The sequence below is a fragment of the Myotis yumanensis genome, unplaced genomic scaffold (genome assembly GCF_028538775.1).
Source record: "Myotis yumanensis isolate MYYU_CA2020_CCGP unplaced genomic scaffold, mMyoYum1.0.hap1 SCAF_8, whole genome shotgun sequence".
Taxonomy (NCBI): Eukaryota; Metazoa; Chordata; class Mammalia; order Chiroptera; family Vespertilionidae; genus Myotis; species Myotis yumanensis.
The window spans coordinates 72,813,419-72,832,145 of NW_027223759.1; the positions used below are offsets into that span (position 1 = coordinate 72,813,419).

General features: G+C 36.2%; 1 protein-coding gene across 3 annotated transcripts in view; it reads right to left on the reverse strand.

Moving 5' to 3' along the window:
- Window positions 1–5,846: 5,846 nt before the first annotated feature.
- Window positions 5,847–18,727, reverse strand: part of SPOPL (speckle type BTB/POZ protein like) — a 63,425-nt gene continuing 50,544 nt past the window's right edge. For all 3 annotated transcript variants that reach the window (XM_070423069.1, XM_070423071.1, XM_070423070.1), the window contains 6 exons: window positions 18,350–18,527; window positions 18,214–18,269; window positions 16,449–16,571; window positions 12,190–12,332; window positions 12,051–12,104; window positions 5,847–8,878 (listed from right to left, as the gene is read on the reverse strand). In XM_070423069.1, coding sequence (XP_070279170.1) covers window positions 8,734–8,878; window positions 12,051–12,104; window positions 12,190–12,332; window positions 16,449–16,571; window positions 18,214–18,269; window positions 18,350–18,527 — 699 coding nt within the window. In that variant the 3' untranslated portion in view covers window positions 5,847–8,733. The remainder of the gene's footprint in view (window positions 8,879–12,050; window positions 12,105–12,189; window positions 12,333–16,448; window positions 16,572–18,213; window positions 18,270–18,349; window positions 18,528–18,727) is intronic.

Genomic DNA, 18,727 nt, shown 5'->3' on the forward strand with positions numbered 1-18,727 from the left:
CCCTTTTATTATTATAGATATGTCTAATGTACTGTTTAATCTATACACTTTTCTTAAATTTATCTAACTACTCCCTGCTAGCCTTAAAAAGATCACTTTCAGCACTTGTTTCAGGGGTGTCTTTCAGGTCAGTATGCAGCATCTTCACTTTTCACATATCACTGCCTCCAAAATGCTGTCACCAGCTGCTTTTCCTTTCTCCAAATCAACAACAGTTTCTCTCCCTCTTTAATTGCCTGTGATCATTGTTTCTTTCACACCCTTAGCAACAATAACACTCTTAATGACTCTTTAAGTTTTAAAATTGTACTAGTAGCCCATTTCACCAGCAACAAATGCAAAAAATAAAAATATTCATGTCCTAGCCAGTTTTCTCAGTGATTAGAGCATTGGCCTGAGGACTGAAGGGTCATGGGTTCAATTCCTGTCAAGGGCACATACCTAGGTTTCAGGCTCTATCCCCGGACCCGGTCGGGGTGTGTGTGGGAGACAACCAATCAATGTGTTTCTCTCACATCGATGTTTCTCTCTCTCTTCCCTTCCCTTCCACTCTCTCTAAAAATAAATGGTGAGGATTAACAAAACAAAATATTCACAGCACAATTTCCTGAGATAATAATGCAATGTTTAGCAGTAAAATGATTCATACTGGCACATTCTCTCCTTTGTGGCCTGAGAGATGCTTATTTTCAGGCTGTTTGAGCATGAAAGGGTTGTCAGGCCCAGAACTGAATTGTTCCAGATGGGAAACATTTGAGACTCAAGGTTTAACAGTAGTTACTTTTTCTTGGAACAAATGTAATTTTAAAAGTTAGTAGCAAACGTTTTTCTCATTTGCAATTTATACTGGTTTAATAGCATCATATAGCCTTCATCTAAAACAGGGTTTCTCAATCTTAGGTCTATTGATGTCTGAGACTAGGTAATCCTTTGTTTTATGGGTCTACCCTGTAGATTGTATAATGTTTAGTGGAATCTCTCCCTTTATCTGCCAATACCAGTAACACCCTCCTCCTCAGTTTGACAACCAAAACATTTCTAAACATTGCCAACTGTCCCCTGGGAGAAAGGGAGGAGTAAAAGCACCCCAGGTTGAGAAACACTTATCTAACCAAACCTATTTGGAAAAATGGCACCTCATTTTATTTTTTTTAAAGTTGGGTTTAAAAGAATATTTTGGAAACAAACTTTTAAAAATGCAGTTCAGTAATAAACATACCCTCGTAGAGATCCATGAACCCACAAACCCAGTGAAAGTCAGTGGTTATTATGCCAGTAATGATGTATGCTATTAAGTTATGTTGAAGAGCCTAATCTTCCTGCTGAGTATTGTGGTTGGACTGCCTAACCAAGATGGGCTTTCTTCACACAATTAATACTTTTGTTATTTTTTGGTAGGTATCGAAAAAACCACACTAATACTTTATACCTGATCATTATGTTGATATCTTTTGATGTCATTTATGTCAAGGAAATTCAGACTAAATATTAGTAGGAGCGTATATTTCAGAATATGACTCAGATATTCTGGTTCTGTACCTGTATAGACTACTTTTGAGTGACAGCAGGAGTCAGAATTTTATGAACATCGTGACTAAGTCATAATCACTGGAAACTGCATATTATTACTATTCCTAATATGATGTTCTTAGGTACCATTGAGTTTCGAACATTGGAAACCAAACTATAGCTATGTAAAACCTGAAAATTATTATTTAAAAAATATTGATCCCAGCTCTCCAAACATGCCAAGCTTAGTTTATCAACAGGTTTCAAAGACCAATTTCCCATTCCAGATGTCAGTTAGCTTTCTTACTAGCTTAAGAGAATATTGATCAAAGCGGGGGGGGGGGGGGGGGGGGGGGCGGGGAGAGGTAGAAGAGGGTAAAGTGGGGATAGATTGTGAAGAAAGGAGACTTGACTTCAAGTGGTGGACACACAATACAGTATAGAAATGATGTATTATAGTTACTAGAGGCCCGGTGCACAAAATTTGTGCACTGGGGCGGCGGGGGGGGGGGGGGGGGGGGATCCCTCAGCCCTGCCTGCGCCCTCTTGCAGTCTGGGAGCCCTCGGGAGATGTCTGACTGATGGCTTAGGACCTCTTCCTGCGGGGAGTGGGACTAAGCTGGCAGTCGGACATCCTTAGTGCTGCCACAGAGGTGGGAGAGGCTCCAACCACCACCGCTGCACTTGCCAGCCTTGAGCCCAGCTTCTGGCTGAGAGGTGCTTCCCCTGTGGAAGTGCACTAACCACCAGGGGGCAGCTCCTGTGTTGAGTGTCTGGCCCCTGGTGGTGTGTGTCATAGTGACCGGTCATTCTGCCATTTGGTCAATCTGAATATTACCCTTTTATTATATAGGACTAGTGGCCCGGTGCACGGATTCGCGCACATTGAAAGAATTAGAAGAAATATTTTAATATCACTATTCGCCCCTTCTCGATAATAGAAGTGTCAACCAAATTCGAAATCAACGACAGATTGTAACACACACGTGTGAATGACACCAGCAAGAGTTTTCTATGTATTGCACATGTACAAATCAACTTAGTGTTTTATATTTATAGAACAGACTTGCTTAATTAGACCTGCTTTCTGACTTAAACTTTTTCCAGCCCAATGAAGCACCACAACTTCTCTTTCAGGTAATTGTCAGCAACACAGCAATAAATATCAACACAAAGCAGATTATTATTGTAGATCACGCAGGGAGAACAAAGGGTAAAATATTTAACTGCAGCAGTGTTTGACTACATTCTGCGCAGTGAGAAAACCTGAAGTCATTTTCAAGGTCCACCATTTCTTACTTCTTTTCAGTTGGGTCAAGTTTCTAAACTTTCTAAATCTCCATTTTCTGGCTAATGAAAAAAAAAAAAGGATTCTGCAGAGACTCCTATCTACTTACTCCAGGACTTCTGTGAGGATCAAATGAGATGAGGCACAGGAAAACGCTTCACAGACATTCGGTTAATGTAAAATGTTTGCACCTGGCTATAAAGCAAGTCACGTTCCTGGGCTGAAAAAACTCCAACGGGGCTACTCACTAGGAGAGGAAGCTGGGCATTGATATGTGACATTACCCAGCGCCCACAGTGAGTGTTGCGGGGCTGGACTGCGTTTTGTGCTATGGGGTGTTGGCAGCGTTGGCTGCGATTTGGTGGGGTGTTGCTCCGGGGTGATGGCAGGGCCTGTGTCTCACTGGAGGGAAGCTGAGTGTTGCTTTGTCGGCGCCAGGTCTGTGGTGCCGTTTGTTTGTAAATGGCCAGTGTGAGTCACATCAACTCCTGTGTTGAGCGTCTGCCCCCTGATGGTCAGTGCATGTCATAGTGACCGGTTGGACAGTCAGAGGGACACTTAGCATATTAGCCTTTTATATATATACACCGGAAACCCATAGTTATATTAACCACTGTCACCCAATAAACTCAATTTTTTAAAAAACAAGAAAATATTGACCAAAGCATATTGCAAAACAGAAGCAGGTTGTAGTGATGGGCTACTTTTGCTGCAAAGACGATAGAGATGTATTATCCTTTACATGTGTCTATTGCTAACTTTGTGGATACACGTCTCTAAGGTTGTAGAAAAGATACTTACTGCTTCAGGAGAATTGGACTCACTTCCTCATCTATGATTTTGCAGTCTGTTTAATCTTCTTTTGGGGGACTATGGGCCCTCTTTGAAGGACTTATGAACATTAATAATTCCACTTTAATTATTATTATACAATGCTCTGCTTTGGTTGAGGTAGGTAGGAGTTTAGGATACAGACAGTGCCATTAAGTTGGGCCAGAAAGTTAGGGCCCTCCTATTCGCTGTCATACTATTGAACCTGCATGACTAGACCAGGCCCACCACTACACTGACTGCCATTTCCCTAGTTCAGTGATGGCGAACCTATGACACGCGTGTCAGAGGTGACACGCAAACTCGTTTTTTTGGGTTGATTTTTCTGTTAAATGGCATTTAAATATATAAAATAAATATCAAAAATATAAATCTTTGTTTTACTATGTTTGCAAATATCAAAAAATTTCTATATGTGACACGGCACCAGAGTTAAGTTAGGGTTTTTCAAAATGCTGACACGCCGAGCTCAAAAGGTTCGCCATCACTGCCCTAGTTCATCACATATTATATCTGGTCTGCGACTTCCCTTCTATCAGTTCCTGTGTTAACATTTGAATTTGTAAACTCTGCCAGGACAAAGCTTAGGCTAGCATTCCACACTATAAATGAATATTCTCCAGTAAAATTTTCTTATTTTTTTAGAAGAAATCCATTTGAGGTATCAGTGTTTGCCTCATGTGCTTTTTTTTTTTAAGATCTGAGAAATGAATATATACATATTCATTTACATATATGATCTGAGCCAAATTCCCCATCCTCATCATAACTAAGGAATGACATTGATAATGTGCCATTTCACAGTCCTTCCTGTTACCTCTGATTAAGGAAAGCTATACTGTCCAGATGGAGTTACAGGCACTAGATTTATCCCCCCACTTGTAATAACCAAAACCAAACGAAACCAAAAACAGATAAAATACATGAAACAATGGTTTTCATGATAAAATATGAGTTTATATTTTCAAATAAACACAAAATAGACCAATTAATTCTGAATAAGTAGTAACAACTTTATTTTAACACAAAGTGCTGAAATGCCAAAAATATTTTCAGCAACAAGATACCAAAAGTATGTATCTCATCAACATGAGCTGATTAAAAATGAGGCTGAAAAGTTCGATATAAGTCTTTATACATTTGAAACTTGAAAATCAATTTCCCCCAGAACTAATATTTAAATAATTTTAGCAGAATTTTATCTTCAAAAGTGGGACTCACTTAAGTTTTATCTTCATTCTAAAAACCTGAATGCACAATTAACTGGGTTACAGTATACAATGATAAACTCTAACAACAGAAAAAAATTTAAATATAAGAATTCCTTTTCAAACATTAAGTCCATATACTGCAAGCAGAAAACACGGTGTGATGATTTAATTCCTAGTGAAAAGGAAGTCTTGCATATGGTAGGCACTCTATATTTATTCAAATGGACCTAAAATTTACATCATTCCATGAACACTTAAATAAAGTAGAGCTCATAATCTGTATAAAAGAGGTTTGCAAAATACTCTTATTTGTGTGTGAAAGTGCTGTCTTTATAATCTGAAAACACTAAACCCACCCGCCCACCTTATTTTGCAAGAATATATTGAATATTTTTATTTTATTCACCAAAGAGCATGGAAGTCCAACTTGGAATAATTCAATACTTGAAGTATACTTGGCTATGAAAAAAGCTTGTGAGTTTAACAAAACAACTTACTGAAGTCCCCAGTGTTATATTTTAGTACACTGGGTAGCATCTATGATTCACAATTTTATAAAGAATTCTGCTTAGGTTTTAAAACTTATGCACAAAACTTAAATGGGTAAGTAAATTAGTAATTATACTTTTGGCAATTTAAGCTCTAACTTAGGTATAGTTTTTTAAAAGCCAATAATGTTCATGACAACATTTTAAGAGATCGTTAATATTTTAAACTTAATTTTAGAATTAATGATGTCCTAAAAAGGCACTGTTTGTCATGCAGTAAATTAGTCACATTTTTGAGAATTATAATTTCCTCTATCAATCAACTGTCCCAAGTAAAGCACATTTAAATGGTATATTTCAACTAGCCTGAACTTTCAATGTTTAACTGAGTCCTATTTTTAGAAATTAACTCTTTTGAATATATCACACACAAGTCCAAGTGAAAACAAGTACATGTACACTCACACACACACATGCACGCAAACGTGCACACAGATGCCTAAATAACCACATAATACATGCAAGGTTCTCCAATTACTATTTTAAGACAATGACACACAAATATTCAAGGAGGTAACAATGGCAGCCATAATATTATGGCACCTTCATATTTGTGCTCCAAATACCAATACACATTAAAATTCAAAAACAAAAAAGGCACAAATATAGTGTTTCCCTATCTGAATCTAAAGAACAGTTTTCCAATGGTTACTTTTGTATTTATGTAATGTTTAAAACCAGTCACTACTTTTTAAGAAAAGTTCTGTTTAGGTGACAAAAGAGAAACAGGAGCAGGCTGATAATCAAAAGGCAAGACTGCTCTAGACAGAATCTGTGCCTACTCAAAACAATGAATTTTAAAAACAAAAGAAGGCTATTAGAGCACTTATTTCAGAACACATTAACAGTTTTCTATCACAGCCTCAAGAACCCACACAATACCAAAAATATACATAATAAATAAAAAAAATAAATCAGTTACCATATGGTTCTGTTAGTATAAAGGTAGGCATTATATTATCTGAAAAGTGGACATTTCTACAAACATGGATCTTCTTACAGCACAGTGTTTGACGTTTTTGGTACAAAATGTACTACCAAACTAAAATAATACTTATAATAAAACCCTTAAGATTTGCAATAAACATGAAAACAAGTAAGTGAGGGAAATCTGAAATGTTCATTATATGGTGTTATTAGTGAAGTCACTATAGTTAGAAATGTAGATTCAAGCAGTGAATTAATTCACAATGTGCCTCTGTGCATTTGATATACATGGGTTCACCAGCGTTTTGTTTTTTTTATATATATATGACAACAAAATTCTATAGCCCGAGGAAGGAGTTTTTGTTTTCTTATAAGACCCAGGCAAAATTTAAATTAAAATCTTAGTATATATGTATGTGAGCATGTATTTTTTTAATTGTACATTACAAATTTAATTAATTCAATCTTATGGCGAAGTTAAGAAAGTGAATTTCTGCTCACTATAGCACTGATGGAGTCCACTAATATTTAAGAATCTTTCCTTTATCCCAAAGTATTCTTCCAATTTAAAACTTAAGTTAACATAACAAAGACTCAATGAAATTACAAAGAGCAAAATGAAGATATCTGAAAAAATAAGGTCTTTTAAACTCGTTTGTTATGGATAACAAATGTGTATTTGACAGTGTTGTTCAATGTAAATATGAATCACTCTTGATGTATTAGAATTGCTCAGGGAGTATCTAACAAAGAAATACAAAAAAAACCTATTTTAAGACCTCAGGCTTAATTATTTTCCTTTTGTACTAAATTAAAAACTAAATAAACAAATTATATAAATTTTAATCTGGAGAATAGTTATGTATGCAAATATATAGGTATGTGCATTTTTTTCCAGTGACACACTTTTCCCCTTGTGGTCCAACATCAATCTTGCCTAAGAAGCATGCTGTCCCTATTTCAGGAAACCAGATGCAGAACAGACCTCCACTGTGAACAGAGCTATCCAACACTGAGCATGTGTATGTGTTTAAAGCTGAAATTCATTTATAATAAAGAACTGGCCCATGAAAAGCAGTTTATAAAGTTTATCCTGTTCACATTATGCAGAATTTCAGTATAATCCACAATGTTAGTACAGTAACTGAAACAGAAAGGAAAAACCTAAGGGGATGGGGAAGGTTCAGAATGTGGCCCAACAAGTTTCTGAGGGTTCTCAGGAAAGGAGAGACTTTAGTCTGCAAATAATATCAGTTTGTTGTTTTTAGGAGAGTAGACCGTCCAGGATTCACTTATTGTTCAGATGCCTTCTCCAATGTGTGATAAAAAAAAGAGTGAATTTAATAATGATTAACTGAAATGGAAACAAATTTAACTATAATGAAGGATATCTTTCTTATCTATTATCACAAACAGCCAGTTACCTCCATCTGCCTTAAAAAATTATTTCAAAAGTTAAGACACAATTAACTATACCTTATTAATTCCCTCAAAAGCAAAAAAATATATGTACCATTCAGCATACAAAAGTTACACATTAAAAGTGCATATATATCTCTCTTAATTGGCCCACTCATTAAATTTACATTTGGTCATCCTTACTTTTAACATGTACAGAATTCTTCATATAAATGTAGGCCACTATAAATTAAAAAAAATTATTTCAGCACAAAACATGCTTTCTTATTGAAATCTTATCCTCAATCAGTTCTCAATAATTGTAAACTTGGATAAACCCACAAAGAAACACAAGCAAAGGTTTGTTATGCTTCTTAGTTTTCTGGACAGTTAACATATAAACATCACAAATTCTACTAAAAATCTGGACCAACTCATTGCATAATTGCCCCTGAAATGAAAAATAAATTAGAACTGAAGCAGTGTATTGCCATAACTTACCTTGAAGGCAAGCAGGTTCTCCTGTATTTATAGAACTTAGACTGGAGACATTAACAGTTATCTCCAATACAAGTGCTTTTAAGAACCTAGTCTTAAACTTTGAGATAGCATAGCACAAACCCTAGAAAATTAGTTTTGCTTTTCTGAAGCTAATGGAAGATCCTTTTGAAACTTAATATCTTCAGTTGTCAATATTACAGCATTATGGAGCTAGTGCAATCCTGCATAGCCTTGGTCAAAATGACAAGGCACAATAAAAAAATTAAAGTATCATATGAACAAGAGAAGTCACTGGAGATAATTTAAGGCCTTGAAGTGAATTAGAGTATAGTCAGTCTAATTTAAAGCTGAAGAATAAACCATAAATTATCCACCTGAAATGCAAGCCATACGCTTTTTCAGCTTCTGCTCTGTAGACAAGACAACAGAAACAACTCTTGCTTATGGTTTGTCTATTAGAATCCTTCTGGACCTGGAAGAATAAAAGTCAATTCCATTTTTCTACAGTTCATGGAAGATTTCAGGACTGTTTTAGCCGTTTGCGTGGAATGCCAAACTGTGGACACTGTGCAGATGCTAGTGCTCGGAAGGCTTCTGCTACTAAATGAGGGTGAGACTGAATCATGGACTTCCACCCTGATGTTTCCATTATGTCCGTTGCTTGGCTGAAAAATAAAATTAAGAGATGTTTGTTAAAGAATACTTTTCAAAATGCATTGTTGTATTGTCAATTTTTTTAAATATATGGATTTCATAATGTTTTGAACACTCTGCCTCTATATGTATTCAAACCACTTGAATTCATTAAAATATCATTCACAAAATACCTTAGTAGTATTTCAGTAACAAATGAAACTATTAGAATTTTCTGGAAATTCTATTCTCCTGAAGCATGTGACACTTGTCCCCATAGTTTAACTTTCAAGAGCTCTTTTCCCTGGCTTACACTCAGGTTTTTTCTCAAGTGGCAACTTTTGCCCTCTACTCTTTTAACATTCATTATTCATCCTATCTCATCCATTCTTCATAATTTTAGCTATCATATTCAATGATGACAACTATTGATTTGCTAAATCCTAAGCCTCCTAACAAGGTTCATTCCCAAACAATTGTTCCCTTTACTTGGATGCGTTTCAAGTTCCATAAATTCAGCATTGTTAGATAAGAAGAACTCAACATATCTCCCCAAACCTCAAATTCTTCCTCCCTTATTTCCAGTCAGCTAATGCTTCCACCATCATCCAGTGATTCAAGTCAGAAACCTGGGTATCATCCTAGACCAGTGATGGCAAACCTTTTGAGCTCAGAGTGTCAGCATTTTGAAAAACACTAACTTAACTCTGGTGCCGTGTCACATATAGAATTTTGATATTTGCAACCATAGTAAAACAAAGATTTATATTTTTGATATTTATTTTATATATTTAAATGCCATTTAACAAAGAAAAATCAACCAAAAAAATGAGTTCGCGTGTCACCTGACACGCATGTCATAGGTTTGCCATCACTGTCCTAGACCCTTTTCTTTTCAATCAAAAATCAAAGCTCTGATGATTAATAAAAACACAAACCTGATAGGGGCCTGGCCCAGGCTGCAATCTTTTATTGGATTAATCTTTGAGTAATGTCTTAAAAAGCCCTTAAAGTTAATTTATATGGCTTCCCAGGATCTTACCCTACCTGCTTTCTCTAGCTCAGCTTCTCATAACCTCTCTCTCACTCTATACTGTTGTTTCTTTTCACCCAATCTTTGCATACCTGATCCCCTTTTTCTGAGATACACTTTTCTACCTCTTCCCTCTTCTTTATCAAGGTAACTCCTACTAATGCTTTAGGTCTTTATTTTTACAATTCCTTGAAAAGGCTTTCTCTGACCCCTAGATTAGGTTAGGTTCCTTTGCTATATGCTCAGATGGGTATGCTATACTTTACCTATCATCACACTTTACTTCAAATACTTGTTTAATTACTATTTATCTCCTGCTAAACCACAGACTCTGGGAAGCCAGGGAAAACATTTATCATGTTCATTATTATATTCTTGATGTTGAGCACAGTGCCTTGGGCCATATTTACTGAATAAATATAAATACCTGTAAAATGAATGATCAATTACTGCCTTTAGGTTTCTGTACTTTAAGTTATCCTTTCTGTCTGCAATGCCTGTTATTTCTTTTTTAGTTCCTCTAATTCATCTTCATATTTTAAGACACATCTGTCATCTCCAGTAAGCCATCCCTAAACCTCCAGCACATACCTTCTTTTATCATACTGCTTACCATATTATAAAAAATAACATATTCATGTATTTGTTTCTTTCATTAAATTTCCATCTACATATGAATGACATATTCATATATTTGTTTCTTTCATTAGATACATTTCTATCTATATATAAATGACATATTCATATATTTGTTTGTTTTATTAAACAAATTTCTCAAGAATAGGGACTTTTCCTCATAACTGTTTTTAAAGGCAGCACATTAGCATGGTGCTTGAGTCACAGTAGATATGAGGTACACGTTTGTTAAACTAAACAGTAGCTAATAATAAAACTACCTTATTTGCCTGACATCAGAGTAACCGATGTGTTTATAATTTCAACTATAGTTGTTCAGAATCACACAGATATCTCTTAATATACCTGACATTTTCACTTATTTAACAAATATCTACTGAAGGTCTGTACATACAACAGCTTCTTCAGGGGATATTAAAATACTCTTGATATTTTTTGACATTGAAAAAGTTAAAAATGTAAAATATTTTCTTAACAGAATAAAACTAGAGCTTGTAAGTGGCTAAGTACAAAGGATTATAAATTGTCATTTGCTGCATACACATTATGTTTTAAGTTTAAACTGATTTTTGTCTAGATCACATACCATAACATATTGTCACACTGATCAATATTCAGAAAAACCAATAAACTAAAAAGAGAACTCACAAACTGACAGGAATTCAGTTAATTCACACATAGCAAAACAAGTTAAAACAATAGGAAATAATTAAGTAAAAAAACATTAATTTTATTGTCTCTAACACTGACTTCTCTGACTTTCTTTTATTCACTTGTCTTTTTTGACATACTTATATCAACTTCTGAAAACTTGCAAAAATGGAATTTAAGGGTTTACAAGCAGAAACGAATCAAAAGATGCAACTTTCAACCTATCAACTCTTTATCCTTTTTTATTTTGAATAATTATAAAGAATAGAAAATTCTCCCTAAAAATGAGAGAAGAAAACAAAGGAATAATAAGTTCTAATATTCAGAAAGTCTGGACTTAGAAAAGATATAAGAACTATGCTACCTCTTACAGTTTTACCAGGAAAAGTAAAGATCAAATTACTCCCATTTTTAGAATACTAGGCAGCTGAATTAATAAAGCATTCAATGCAAAGTACTTGGCTAACCTAAGAAGCAATGGGTTAGCATTCAAATGTGAAGACGTTTAGGGCAAATATGAAGGGTACATTCCTCAGAGAATAAAATGAACATTTTCCATATTCTCAGAAAGGCTTTCTGAAGGGACAGGAAAAGGATCTCCAGTTGCCATTGAAATACCTGGACTCAGGTACATACTAAGTGAGCATATAAGCTTCAGAAATGAGGGCATTCATCTCAGTTCACATTAGCAGCTGATCTACAAGGGGGCATAGCCTCAAGAATCCACTAAGTTAGTCAAATTTATTTTTTTTAAATAACCAGCAGTTTACTCCATATAAATAATATCTCGATTCCTACTTATTGTAAATGAACAAAAGGCCTATGCAAACACTTAATTCTATGTAGGCAGATCAACTTTGAGTCAGAAACTGATGTCATCTTACTTGCTGTTCCAGTTTTTCCCATCTTTACACCCAAGCTGTCGAAGTACACTGCACCTGCATTGAAGATTTAAACACACTTAAAAAAGTTCGGTGACAAACGCTGAAGGTGTCATGCCGCTGAAATATAAGCATAGCTTACCTATTAATAAAGTCTATGGCTTGTGCTTTCAACTGTTCTGCACTGTGCAAATCTGCAAGGACAAGGGTATCAGCAACATTTTCCACTGAGAGGTTACTACACAAAGCTTCTTCACACAGGACCTTCAGTCGTTCCAGTGCATACTATTCAAAAGGAAAACATAACCATTAAACATTCACTGAAAATACCAAGTTTTTAAATACACGAGAGTTGGACTTAGGAAATAAAGTTAAAGCACGTTATACTTTGAACAAAGTATATTTTAAAAGTCTCTAAATTATTTTTAACCTAATATGAAGAAAATATTAATGAATATATTCAAGAGAAAGACCAATTTTCTTTAGGAAATTTCAATTTCCATAGTGTAAAATACTATATTTTAAAAATAGGGTTTTATTCTTAAAAAACACACACACCTTATTACTTAATACTTTTAATGAGTACAGTTCTCTTATCTATTATGAACACTAGAGGCCTGGTGCATGAAATTCGTGCATGGAGGGTGGGGTCGGGGGGGTCCCCTCAGCCCAGCCTGCACCCTCTTCAATCCAGGACCTCTCGGGGGATGTCTGACTGCCGGTTTAGGCCCGATCCCGGGGACTGGGCCTAAACTGGCAGTCGGACATCCTTCTCACAATCCGGGACCGCTGGCTCCTAATGGCTCACCTGCCTGCCAGCCTGATCACCCCTAACCGCCTCTGCCGGCCTGATCGCCCCTAACTGCTCCTGCCCCCCCTGCCGGCCTGGTCAACCCTACTCCCCCCCGCCAGCCTGGTTGCCCCTACTGTCCCCCCTACCGGCCTGGTCACCCCTTACTGCCCCCCTGCTGGCCTGGTCGCCCCCAACTGCCCCCCTGCTGGCCTGGTCACCCCCAACTGCTCCCCTCTGCTGGCCTGGTCGCCTCCAACTGCACCCCCGCTGGCCTGGTTGCCCCCAACTGCCACCCCTGCCCGCCTGGTCACCCACGCAGCCTGTTCGGTCGTCCGTCTGGTTGTTTTGGTTGTGACAGCCCCTGGCTTTTTATATATTAGGATGAATGTACCAACCAGTACAATCACTGCATGTTGTCACAATCCAATGCATGTAATTCTTGAAGAATGAATTACAAAGCTAAAGAAATCATATTCATAACCACTAAAAATCTTTAGTGTATATGTTATAACATCTTCAGTAGCTTTACTGAGGACTAATTAACATATAATAAACTGTACTTATTAAAGTTTATACTTTGATAAGTTTATAGACATATAATCACCATTAAATCAAGATAGTGAACATATTCATCATCCCCAAGTTTCCTCCTACACCTCTGTAATCCTTCTCTTTCACCAAATCCCAAGCCAATGGCTCATATGCTCTCTACTGCTAAAATTTTATTCACAAAATATAATTATTTTGAGATTCACGCCTGTTGTTGCCTGTGCATCAAAAGGTCAATGCTTTTTATTGCTGAGTAATATTCCATTGTATATAAACACGCCACAATTTGTTTATCCATTCATCTGTTAATGAACATTTGGGTGCTTCCAGTTTTTAGCTATTACAAAGAAAGCTTCTATAAACCTTCATATATTAAGTCATTATATGGGCATATGCTTTCTTTTCTTTTCTCTTGGATAAAAACCTGAAAGTGGGTTCATTGGGTCATATGGCAAGTGTAAATGTTTTAGGGAACAGCCAGTCTTTCAAAATAGTTGTACCACTTTATATTCCCATCAGCAGTGTATGACAGTCCTAATTCTTCCACAGCTTTTGGTCTTGTAATTTCTAGTTATTATGGTATGTGTGTAAAACAATCTTGTGGTAATTTTAATTTACATTTCTCTAATGGCTAATGATGTTGAGCATCTTCTGACATTGATTGACATTATTTTGGAAAAAGGCTGTTCAAATATTTTCTATTTTTAGAAATAACACTGCTTTTTTTTAATTGAGTTTTGAGAGTTCTTTATATAATCTGAAATAAAAGTCCCTTATCAGATATTTTCTGAATAAAAGGCATTCATCAAATATATACCGTGCAAATATTTTCTTTCAATCTGTTGCTAGTCTTTTTATTTTCCTGTTTCTTTTGATGAAAAAAAGTTTTCAATTGTATTGAAGTCTAATATCAAATTTTTAATTTTATGTAGTGCTAGGGGCCCAGTGCACGAATTCGTGAACCTTGAAAGAAACTGTGGGCCACGAGGCTGCGGTGGGCACAGGGGTGGGTTTCGGTACATCCTCCCCGCCCCTGCCTGGCCCCTCCCGTCATGGCCTCCAGTCCTCTGCTGGAAGCCCCGCTCCCACTGCCATCGCTCCCTCGTGCTGATGGCGCCGGCCCCGCTTGCACCCACTGATGGCGCGGAGCTATTGGGGCCAGCTCCAGCAGCGGGTGCGAGTGGGGCCGGTGACAGCAGTGGGTGCAAGAAGTAGCTGCTGGCACCGATCACCCCTCAGGAGCAGGGGGAGATGGAGAAGCCCTGAGGGGCGATTGGGGCCTGCAGCTGCCACTCACACCCACTGACAGCGTCAAGTGATTGGGCCTGGCACCAGACACCAGCAGCAGGTGCGAGCGGCAGCTCCGGCGCCAGCAGCGGGTGTGAGCAGTGGCACTGGCGCAGGACTGTGGCGCGCAGGAGCCCCACCTTGGTCTGGTGCCCTCATTCACCTGCCCCACCATCCCACCGTGGCCAACGCCCACCATGTTCCACGCCCTGCCACCTGCTGCCAATGCCCACCATGTTCCACGCGCACCTCCTGTTGGTCAACACACGTCATAATGGCCAGTTGTTCGGTTGTTCTGCTGTTCAGTCTATTTGCATATTAGGGTTTTATATATATAGATGTTTTTGGTGTCATAGTTAAGAAGTCTTTGCCTAACACAAGATCACAAAGACTTTTTCCTATGCTTTCTTTAAGAAGTTTTAGATTTTTAGGTTTATAATCCCATTTTGCATATATTTTTATATATGATGAAGTTCATCTACAAAGGTCACTTTTTCAAATGAGTTCAATCAAAGTTCACTTTGGGGGGCATTTGAGTATCTGACTTTTCCAGCACCATTTGTTGAAAAGACTGTCTTTTCTCCACTGTGTTATTCTTGCACTTTTATTAAAAATTAAGATATTCATATATGTGACAGTCTATTACTGTACTCTCTCTTCTGTTCCAGTGAATTATTTGTCCATGTTGTCACCAATAAAACACTGTCTTAAATACTGAGGCATTATAATAAGTCTTGCTGTCAGACAGTGATAGTCTTTTAATTTGATCTTCTTTTTCAGTTCTTGATTATAGGTCCTTGTCAATTTACTGGGGGGAAAAAAGCCCATTAGGACATGTTAATTCTCCTAATTAATTTTAAGGAGAATTGAAATTTTAATAATATTCAGACTTCCAGTCCATAAACAAAATTTATCTCTCCATTTATTTTGGCCTGCCTGCATTTCATTTAACAATTCATTGTAATTTTCTGTATACATATCTTGAACATTTTTTGTCTACGTATTTATTTATGCCTATGTATTTAATATAGTTGATGCTAATGTAAATAGCATTTTTAATTTAAATTTTTATTGAGATAGTTATAGATTCATGTGCAGTTGTACGACATAATAGATTCTATATACATTTGGCTCAGTTCCCCTCAATGTTAACATTCCGCAAAACAAGTGTAATAGCACTTTACATATATATATATGTATGTATATATATACACACACACATACACATATACATTCACATATGCATATACATGGATGAAAGTCACATGACAATACTTTTGGAGAAAGCTCCCAATGTGCTCTCAGGATTGAAAACTACTGGCTTTAAGATTTTTTGGTATTTTTGCACTGTTTCCCTATATTAAAAAAATCACCATCATAAAAGAGCATAAAATTATCATTATTTTCTCTTTCTACACTATTAAATTAAAAAAATCAATCTATAAACAGAGAATTAAATTAGTCAATATAAAAAATTTTCAATTATATTTAATATTGTGTGTGTTCTTATAAAACAGTAAAGATACACTCAAAACTATTGAATTTATAATTTAATCTCCCATAAAAATGTACTTTCATATAAAGATATTTTTGTCTTATTGACTAAAAAAATCTCACTGTATGCTATTTTTTAATACTTTCAAAAGCCATCTACAAATAGTATAAATTAATCCAGTATTTCAAGTTATTTGGGGTTTTCATTTGATGACAGCATTCTTGATATATCAAAGGCTTGAGGACATTTTTCAGCTCTTTAAGACCTAATTACTTACTTTGTCTGCAGCTGCCAACAAGTTGTCAGCCATTTTGTCAAGGTTTGGTGCTTTCCCTGTGTAAATGAATCTCATCATTTCTTTAAAAACCTCGGGGTCTACATCGTTTATTTCCACTCGATTCTGATATTGAAAACAACACAAAAGAGTTATACTTAAAGAACGCAGACACACAAACAAACCAAGGAGAAACTTTGACAGTAATTTAAAAGCCCCAAATCTGTACAACTCAAATATAGATTAAACTCTATTTTAAAATTTATCTTCGGTAAGCTACACAGGCAAAGTGAAACAGGCAGGTCTAAAAGGAAAGTATATGCACCAAAAACTACCATGTAGAAATATAAATCAAATTTCTTAATTTAAAAGAGTAAAACAAAAATCTATAGGCCAAACGAAATACATCTGCATGCAGTTTCTGACCTCTATCTTAGAGAAAGATGTCTATTAAGTTTTTCTTTGCAGAATTCCTAAGCTGTACTACAATGCCTAAGATCCTGTAACCACCTTTAAGCAAAAGAATGGCCAGGTATATGAGATAATTCCAGAGCACCCATTCCATCTCAGAACTCTCCCTTTTGCAAAATGGCAAGTACTATTATCTATGGCACCTCACCTCTTTGCTTAACACATGCTCAAGTCCAAAGAGGACTAGTTCCTTTTTTATTCCTATATCTTTGTAAATTTGGTTTCTCTCCTGGGATTAATCAAGCTAAATATCAAACAATAAACAACAGTAAACTTTTCTGACCCTTTGCTGACAATAGCACTTGACACATCATTGATGTCTGCTTACTTGGAAGTGATCGGAAAGTTGATTATAGTACCTGCCCAGACCAACAATCAAAGGAAAGGAAGCAGCTATTTTGTTGCAGCCTCTAGTTCTGCAGAAAGAATAAAGCTGAACCCACATAAACCCTGGAGTCGTCCAATTGGAGCACTAAGAATCAATCACATGTAATGATGCAACCAGCAAAGAATCAACCTCTGAGCTTTAATCTGACATTTCAAGATGACAGGTGACAGAGAAACACCTGGGAAAACCAAATAGGTAATATCTTGATTATAGCTAATTTATAATAATGTAATTTATGCCATTTTTTGTTAAATCTAATAAATAGCAACTTATTTTAGTGGTTAAAATGTAGGCATTATTTTTGCTCTAGAAAACAAATTCCAAAATCTACTCATAAAATCTAGAAAGGAGAAATATACTTCTTTTTTAAATAATATGTTTTTATTGCTTTTTAGAGAGAAAGAGGGAGAGAGATACAGAAATAGAAACATTGATGAGAGTGAGAGAGAGAGAGAGAGATATTGATTGGCTGCCTCCTGCCCACCCCCTACTGGGGGTCTAGCCCACAATCTAGGCATGTGCCCTGACCAGGAATAGAACCAGGAACCTCTTGGTTCATGGGCTGATGCTCAACCAGTGACCCACCCCGGCTGGGCGAGAAATATACTTCTTAATCAGAGAACTCCCAAATAGCTATGGCCAAGAACAGCCCTTGGATAACTACCCTTCTGTATCAGAATTACCTACTTATTTTTCTACCAAATGGGCACCCAAATAGCTGTTATTTGGAATATTCACCCACTTTAGGTTACATCGACTGTTCTACTAGAGAACCCATTTTTCCCATCTTTCTATTCTTTTCTAAAATCATAGTATAACAATTGAGAACATGCACTGTTACTTTAAAAATATACAGTCCACTATTCTACTTTTGCACAAATTTATTGTTAACCCTTAAACTATGGTTACCTTTTTGCTTTCTTCCATTTCATGTTCAAACATTGCATTAAAAACTGGGGATCGAGCTGTAACAAGATTAAGCATCATTATTTAATGCACACATTTATAAGAGAAATGTACTATATTACCCAAAAGTAGAAAGTACCTGCAAGTACAGATTTATGAGCTCTAAATTCGTGTCCTCTCACAAAAAAACTGCAATCTGTAAATCTTGTGTTTTCCCAGAGATTACCTAAATCTTCTGCTAGTCGACATTCAGGAACCTTCAAAGTATTTGTATTAGTATGCCCTGATATATTTACTGAATCTTGGACCACACTCACCTAATAAAAAAGGGACAGTAAGAAAAACACTTTTACAATTTAATATCAATAATTAGTTACTAAGACTATACTTAAATACCTTATCATTAAAATTATTTGAATAATTAAATGCACTCCTGATAAAGATGCTAATACCTGATCATTGAATTTAAGGATACAATTTAAAGGTTATAAAACTACAGTCTATGATTTGCAATTTG